The 8,613-nt window shown below is 41.4% G+C and overlaps 1 protein-coding gene across 2 annotated transcripts; it reads right to left on the minus strand.

The window, feature by feature from the left end:
* Nucleotides 1–877: 877 nt before the first annotated feature.
* On the minus strand, nt 878–8,238 carry LOC117864490 (glycerol-3-phosphate dehydrogenase SDP6, mitochondrial). Of its 2 annotated transcripts, XM_034748614.2 has the most exons (7): nt 7,807–8,237; nt 6,118–6,591; nt 4,987–5,318; nt 4,043–4,203; nt 2,787–3,045; nt 1,244–1,541; nt 878–1,172 (listed from the first exon to the last, which is right to left on the minus strand). In XM_034748614.2, exons 1-7 carry the CDS (start codon nt 8,162–8,164, stop codon nt 1,165–1,167), a joined length of 1,890 nt encoding a protein of 629 aa, XP_034604505.1. In that variant the 5' UTR covers nt 8,165–8,237; the 3' UTR covers nt 878–1,164. The 2 variants fall into 2 exon arrangements, with proteins under 2 accessions (XP_034604505.1, XP_034604504.1); XM_034748613.2 differs by lacking the exon at nt 878–1,172 and having other exon boundaries at nt 1,233–1,541; nt 7,807–8,238.
* Between the last annotated feature and the right edge of the window lie 375 nt (nt 8,239–8,613).

Below are 8,613 nucleotides of genomic sequence, written 5' to 3' on the forward strand. Positions count from 1 at the left end.
GTATAGTGTGTCCACACTCAAAATTCTGAGTCCATCCAAATATATATAGAGACAACCAAAACACAAGTACTCCCTTACAATTCAAAAGATAAAGTACTCCCTTACAATTCAAAAGATAAAGCAAGGACAATATGCCGATTGCAAGTTAGTGTAGTCACTGATCAGTTTCCCAACGAGAATTGCCTCGTTTCACTTTTGACGGGCGAGCTTGCCCTGCCCGCTACGAAGAGCCGATTCGGCTCACTTGCTGCAACAAGCAAAACCTCGCTAGCTCAAGCCCCGAGACGACGCATCAAGGAAAGCAAACGCACTGTATCTTGCCTAGCCTAGCAAAGAAAGCGGCGGCAAGGCCTCCAAGCACGCCCTAAATTGTTTCTCGCGCTTGAGCAATGCAAGCACACGCAACGAGGGGGGCTGAGACCTGAGAAGCAGAACTGAAGACTTACGTGCATATAAGTAGGCATGACTAAGACTCCACATTGTGTGTGCACCCACGATGCGAACTTTCTGCTACATGTGAATCTATCCTGGTACCATAAGTTGAACTTAATGTGTGCGGTGATGTCTGTTAATAGTTTATGTATGGCCCACAACTGTTCTAAACTTGTGCCTGTTGAACAATGGCGAGGTGCGTTCTAAGGACTACTGGGTTAATTCGGTTAAGCCGGACCGGTCAAGTGGTCGATAGTTCGATTTATCTTTAATTAAGCTTGTTTCTTAGCAACCAAGAAGTAGTGTCTTTGCCGAAGTCTCGCAGCCAATGGCCATCTTGCAACGCAGACCATGATCCTGCCAGCATGGCCCTCAGTTACCAACAGCAATACTCAGCTCACGTGGTAGTAGGCTAGTAGCCACACGTTGTGCTGACGAGACGAAATTGCATGGAAGTTCAACTATACACAAGGGCAAATCCGTGGATGAGACGCATGAAATATTTTGTTGCTCATTCCAGTTTATTTTTAAATCAACTACTAATATGCTGCGATATATGCTACCCTGCCGTGACCACATCTTATTTTGCTGTAAATCCATTTCACAAACATGCGTTCAAATGTGGAAAACCTTGCAACATTCACCGGCTCAATCTTGGATCGAAGCCTGCTTGTTCAAGTGAACTTGTGTGATTATAAGATTCATGCTTATTCACAGAATTGTATTTTTGGGTCATCGTCCTGCACGAGATAAAATATTAAAACATAAATTGGATGTGAAATACGGATCGCATTAACGAATCATGCCTTACCATTATGCTTCCCATCACTGAATTGAGCGTTCTTGGATGATTTAAATGTTTCCAGAAACTCTCTACCCTTCTGCAATTCAACCTTCTTCCTTGCCTTGTCCCACTTGTGCTCGGAAGCTAAAATCTCAATGATCCGGGGCAAAGCTCTGCCAGCTGCATCTGTGTCAAGGAAAGCTAGCCGGCATCTCCTTGCAACAAAGTCCACAGCAGATTCACAATACTCATGACGAGCACAGTATGCTACTTCAGCTTCCAAAAATGGGTATCCATGAGCAAGCCGCTTTCCCAAGCCTTCGTTCTAAAAATATTAACAAAATGCAAATGTTATGAATCGGCAATCGCCAAAAAATAGGTAATGATATCACATTATTAAGGCAAACAAATTGACTATGAATTTCTGTCGTGCCAGATTGGTTAGTCATTGAATGGAACAAGAGCCACATGCGAGTGTTATCACACAATAGCCACACTCAAACTTCAAACCATCAACATGTCATGAATGTACCACAGTTAATTCATCTTTACAGAAAACAACAGGAATAAAAATATTCATGCTGACTAGTTCACAAAAGCCAGGTCTAAGCAATTCCCAACAGTCACTCTGAGAAACAATGCAGGGGGAATCATGTGGATGCTCATGTCAAAAAGAACCTAGCATTATTGATGTTGTACATCATGGATACAGTTTTATTGAAACATGTCAATTGGATTTAGAAGCCTACCCCAACTTGCTTGGGAGTGAAAAGTTTTGATGTTGATGAAAAATGGATTTCGAAAATTTTCGCATGCGCACACTCATGCGAAGCAGCACTTTAGATCGATGATCCAACTTCCTAAACAAAGAAAGCCAGGCATGAAGAATTCAGATGCACATGGCCAGATTATGATGGATTTTAGTGGAAACCCTTTAAGATATCAGAATGCTTATAATAGGGACCTTGCAAGGTTTTTGAAAGTACAACAGTGAGAACAGAAAAGAGACAGAACAAATGATGACCAAAAAGCAGATCGCTTCTGCAGAAGGGTGCTTTGTCACCTGTGACATTTTCACACAAACATGTATGCATATATATATGCAAAAAAAAAATGGAACAACTAACGCTATAACCAGTGTCATCTCAGTACTAAACACATATATCTTGACCTGTAAATTTGGCAACTGATTTGGACATGGTACAACAAGGGTTAAGAAGTATTGTTCACTCTCATCATGAACTTTGTTGTCCAAAAGATCAAAACTGGAATTCTATGTGGCATTGTTATTCCACCCTCAAAATATTATAGAATTCATGGTTTGTTAACCGTATGTTCAATTATAAAACAATCCATTATGTAACATAGGGAAGAAAATGACTTTTCAGTTTCAAAAGAACACATAAACCTGCTGTGATCATTATTACTATCACATGTGTTTTTCAGTAAGCTTACTTTACTCTCCCAATAGATGAAGAGATAAATTGGAGCAACACCTTTATTTTTCTTCTTTTCCATCCTACTAGAACAGAGTTCACATAACTATCGCTGTGAAGTCAGGAGAACACACCTGGGCAATAGTAGCCACTTGTTCAGCCAAAGTTCCATATGCATGTGATAAATGTTTCGATACAGCACTGTCCATTGCACCTGGAATAACTTTGCCACCATATGTCTTTTTCATTCGCTTATAATTCTGGGCAAGGACAGTAAAAGAAGCAGGATCCCATCCATATCCACCAACGATATGCAAGTTATCGGTCACACAACCATTAGCTGGCTTCAAATTCCCAGACCTTACTGCTGCATTTACAGCATCTTCAGCCATGCTGAATGAACAAGCTCATTAGAATTCAACAATGGGGGCATCAATAGATATAGTAAATAACATGATCATGCACTCATACAGTCAAATAGACCACATGTACATGGAACTGAAAACCAAAAAGCATCTTTTGTGTTCCAATATATCCCAATAGCAAAAAACAATTCATTGGTTTGGCCTAAACTAACAATGGCCGTTGAACTACTACCAATGAAGTACATGACAGTCCGACTACAACGTACTATATGTCCCATGCTATTTTAAAGTTAGTTGGTGGCGGTGGCTGCACTCACATTTTCCCATTCCCTTTCACCACTTTGAGAAACCTCTAACCAAAAAAAAAAAAAAAGCTAACTCTTAGCAAAATTCTTGTATTATTAAGCTACTCCCCACTTGCTAAATCTTTTCATTGGCTAATCTTCATCTCCTCATTATTTCCAGCTGCCACAAGCGTACGATACTGTTCAGGTTGGTAGAGCCCTCACCCTCTTCAACTTTATTGAGGCTGCATATCCTACTTCAGGAGGGCTCCAGTTTTGCTGCCCTGCAATATGACATGCTGAGGAGTGGTGCAGGTCGGGGCAGCACATAAGGTGTAATTTATGCTAGCATGAAACGTGGGCACAGTGTAGGCAAACACAGCAATGGAGGCACAATGCAAGCTGGGCGGAGCTTGGCTAGGCACCATGGAAGTAGCACAGACTAAGCTAGGCACTGCTCTACGGGTGAGTCTTGCAAGATGATCATTTATTCTTGGAAAAACATGAGCAGTCCCGTCTCTGCTTTACGGGTGAGTCTTGCAATCAAGCTCTACTAGTTTTCATAATTTCGATATGTATATGACACGGTAGTCCATCATATTCTACACATATATTATTTTTTTGTCAAAAATTAATAGGCCCAGTAACTAAATTGGCAAAGCTGAAAGTGTGAACAGGTCAGACCAGTTTGATTCTATCAATTGTACCAATAAACTGTAGTTGCAATTAGCTAGGCCATACCTTCTATAGGTCGTCCATTTTCCACCAGTTATCGTTATTAGCCCTGGGTAGTCCTCAAATACAACATGATCTCGAGAAATACTTTCAGTGTTCTTTGCTGATGGATCCATGGCCAAAGGACGTATACCACTCCAGGCAGAAAGAACATCCGAACGCCTTACCTAATGAAGACATTAAAGTTATATTTGAACAGTCAATATTTTCCCCATTCCTCCTTTTTGTGTTGGAAAATATGATCATAATAACAGCTCACAAAATACTGGAAATATGAAACTACAAAAAAAATGCACAGAAGACTGCATTGACGCACTTAAAATGGTGGTTAAAAGTACAGTATTACAGTATAAAAGAAGGTTGAAACCATGTAACCATTGTGATCTCTTGGGATTCTAAAGAGGCTAGCCCGTACTTACAGTTTAATGTTGACAAACACAGTAAAGCATTAGCAACATTCTAGTTCTTGATCTATCGCTTTCTATCAATGGTTTTCTGATGATAATTAGATGCTTGTTTGAAAGAATATCAGGTTGCTGGGAAGGTTGATATAGAATGTAGGATTTCATAAAATACAGATTGCCAAATGAAACTTCCCTTCAAGAAGCATCAGACAGAAGAGCTCTTTAGTAATCTAACACACGAAGCCAGAGCAAGGTACAACATACTGACATAATCCTGCATCCTCATAATACTCAAAGTAGTCTGCCACTCATATTTTATGCAATAAGCTCAACATACTAAGAGAAGCGTTTGGCTTGTTAGAGCGTAGTGAAATGTGTTTTAAATAGCTATTAAAATGTTCTTCCAGCATCTCCAATTTTGCAATCAATTACAATATGAAAATATATGAAATGATACGTTCTGAAAAGTCTCAAAAGAACTTTACACCATTGTTTTAGTATTATGTAAAGGAATTTAAGCAAAGGTTACCATATATGCAAGCACACCTGAACATTAAGATAGTCAGAGATTGCATCCAATATGAACTGTATTTCATCCTCATGTGGTTCAGGAAGCATTGTTATTGCTGTGCTAGAATCAGTTGTTCCCGCAACAGTCCTTCCCAACCATGGCAACATAAATACAACTCTACCATCCTTGGTTTTAGGGACAATTAGCCCCATCCCTTCAGGGGAATAGTAATCAGGAAGTACAATGTGCACACCACTACTTGGACAGATCATGGGCACTATATTACTGTTAGCCATCTTCCTCACAGAGTCACAGAATGGTCCTGCTGCATTAATTACCACCTTTGCAAAGGTTTCAAACTCCTTACCTGACACACATTTGCAAGCATTACGTGAGAATACAAGGAATATATCCTAGTTACAAAAGCAACAATACTTTAGATGATAGTGCTGCATCATTTTTTTCTTGAACACTCAGGAGAGCTGCATATCTTTGTATTAAGAGACAAAAAGGAAAAGAGTCCCATACAAAGCAACCTCACATCTCACCTAGGAGATAAAGACAAAGGTTGCAAGAAACCACATCAACTAATCACCTGTTATACATAGATAACGACCTCACCAGGATCAAAAGCTTATCCTAGGCCCTCTACACGACCAAAAAACTCGTCAAGCTTTCGAGCTCTATAATGCTGTATCCTAAAAGCACAAAATGGATGACAATCAATTCCATACGGTATGTGCTTATCCAATTTCCTTGTGATTAAAAGGATTAGTTGTTGTTGGTGTTGTTGTAACATCTAGTCACTTCACCATCTCATATGCTATCAAAGATTTTCTGGTAGAAGATCACAGTAGAGTTCACATAATGTAGTTTCCAATGTAAGTTTGTTCAAGTTATTTAGGGCACCCAAGAAAAGCAAAGTAGAACCTGAAAGTAGAAACTGCTCTAATCATTTTTCTCAATCACTTTAGTTACATATCTCTATAGCATACAAAAGTAATACATAGAATGGCATTCCAAACTAGAAAGACTCTGTCAGTATTATTAAGTGCACATACGGAGGAAAGGTACACAGGATTATCAAAGAAAAATGATGACTTCAACCACACTCTGAGATGGTTACTTTAAATAGCAGGTAGAGAAAGGACATACTTTATTTCTACCTGATAGTGTGTCACGAATGCGTGCCCCAATGATTCTCTCTCCAGATTCATCCTTAATGAGGGAGACCACTTCAGCATAATTGAGAACAGCTGCACCAACAACTGCAGCAGTGCATGCCAACCCCACATTCAGCCGAGAATCATTCATTTGACCATCATAGTATACCACTGTTCCTCTTAGGCTACGATCATGGCCACTTTTTGCTAGGGTTGGGAAAAGTTCGACGGATTCATCTACAGAATAATATCGTGACAAATGTAGTAGCCTTCTTCCAGCAACTAGATCATAAAACTTCAAACCAAACCAGTAGTATACAACCTCAAACCAGTTAAAGCAAGGAGTCATGCATGGCAAAGCATGGCACAGATGGGGAGCATTATCAATAACCTGCTTGCGTTCCTTAAGTGCGTGAAAAACAAGTTTGAGCTGCCCATAATCAAGATTGAACACTGCCTTCTCCAAGTAGCGTACGCCTGTACAAATTAAGTTAATATAGTGAGGGGCAAAGAAATTTTGAATTTTCAATCCTCGGAAAGGTATGGAATTTTTTTGCAAGCATTTCTTGTTTAGTAATTAAGTTTTCATTTGCACAAAGTATGTATCTATTTTCAAATCACAAAATAGTCACCCAGTCTTTTACAATATCTTCATCCATTGCATTTGTTTCAAGCTAGCCATCAGTCTGCAGACTGCAGGTGATGGCACTATGGCACTTAGTTATGCGCTTAGTCATAGCTGGCATGGCATAACTAGTGGAAACCAACTAGTTTTCGGTTTTCCTAACCTTGAAATAGTTTTAGTTGAGCACTAAATCGACATGAAATCCTGAAAAAATTTAAGTAATATTGAATCTTAGGAACATTCTTATAAGATACATGCTCATATTCAAAGTTAGAATTTACAGTCGGTTTCTCTTTCTGTTCTCCTAGCTCATTTTGAATTTATCCTTGAAATTTTAGAGCATATTTATCCTTGAAATTTTAGAGCATAACTCAATATCCTAGACTGCCTACTCAACCTTTTTGGGGATCATTCATGTTGATTTGCGACTCGAACTAAAATATATTTTTTTTTCAAAATTAGTAAGTTTTCACCTGATATGTCCCCTTATGTACAAGTAAAAAAAACGTTAGGGAATGTTTAGATCCAAGCCAAGCCTCATGTTTGAAATGTAGGTTTGAACAGTAGTAAATATTTTCTCATCATGTTCACACATAAGTCAGGCAGGGTTAATGTTGCAGTACAGATTATTAGATTGGCACATAACATTAAAAATAAGTTTGCATTGCTCACAAACATAGCTAAGCCAGGGCTAATGAAGAGCAAGCATTCTGCTACCAATCAAGCAGAGTAATGCCATCCTAGAACAAATCTTCCCTCAACTGAAAAAAAAAAACAGCTTCATTCGCGGCAGTCGAACAATAATTACGTGTTCGTTGTTATGATAGTGCATAACACTATCAACTGTAACACATCAAGAATCAGTAGGCCACATTGGTTCACCAAATTGCTACAAAATGGATCTTTCACAGTTCGTCAGACTGCTAACTGAGGAGTTCTAACAAAGGATTCGATTGGAGTTCTATCTGGAGGTGAGCATATGATCAAGAAAAGCTGGAAGGATTTACTTGCAAAAAAGAACTTCTCAGTTCAGTAGGGGATTGTTAGGTTAGGAGAAGGGCACGCACCGCCGTGGATGAGTTTGGTGGATCGGGAGGAGGTCCCGGAGGAGAAGTCCTCGCGCTCCACGAGGCCCACCCGGAGCCCACGGGTGGCGGCATCGAGCGCTGCCCCGCATCCAGTGGCTCCGCCGCCGACCACGAGCACGTCGAGGGGCTCCGCGGCCGTGGACCCGGCCAGTGCCGCGCGCTGCGCGTCGCGAGGAGGCGGCGCGGCCCCCGGCTTCGCCACGCGCTGCCGCGCGGCGTCGAGGGCCGCGGTGGAGGGGTCGGAGGCGGACGCGGATGAGGCGGCGAGGGCCACGGCGACGGCGGAGGAGGCGGCGAGGGCGACGGCACCCGAGCGGCGGAGGCGCCACGCGGCCATGGCGGCGCCCGTTCGGTTGGGGGGATCACGGGCGGTGGTGAGGAAAATGAAGTCGCGGGTTTGGCTTTGTTCGCGGGATTGAGCGGTGGATTCCTGCAAGTTGGGAGGCGCGACGCCTTTTGCACACGCAAGTGGCGCCGGCAACTTTGTTTGTGCTTGTGCCGTGGGCGAATTAGGTCCCAAACATAACTTCCCTGCCATCACCAAGGTGATTTACAGGACGCAAGTGTAACGACGTCTCTACCTCCCAACTCTAACATTTGTTTTACTGAGGCCCGTTTGGTTCCACCTAACTAAAAAATTTTAGTCTCATTTTAGTTCACCTTGTTTGGTTCTAGTGACTAAAACTGTCTAAAAGCAATAAATGTTATGATAAAATGACCATGTTACCCTCTCACCAGTTGTCCTCTCATCTTCAGCTCCTCCCACCATGCTCACTGCACCACCGT

This window comes from Setaria viridis, chromosome 7, assembly GCF_005286985.2.
Source record: "Setaria viridis chromosome 7, Setaria_viridis_v4.0, whole genome shotgun sequence".
In the NCBI taxonomy this organism is placed as follows: Eukaryota; Viridiplantae; Streptophyta; class Magnoliopsida; order Poales; family Poaceae; genus Setaria; species Setaria viridis.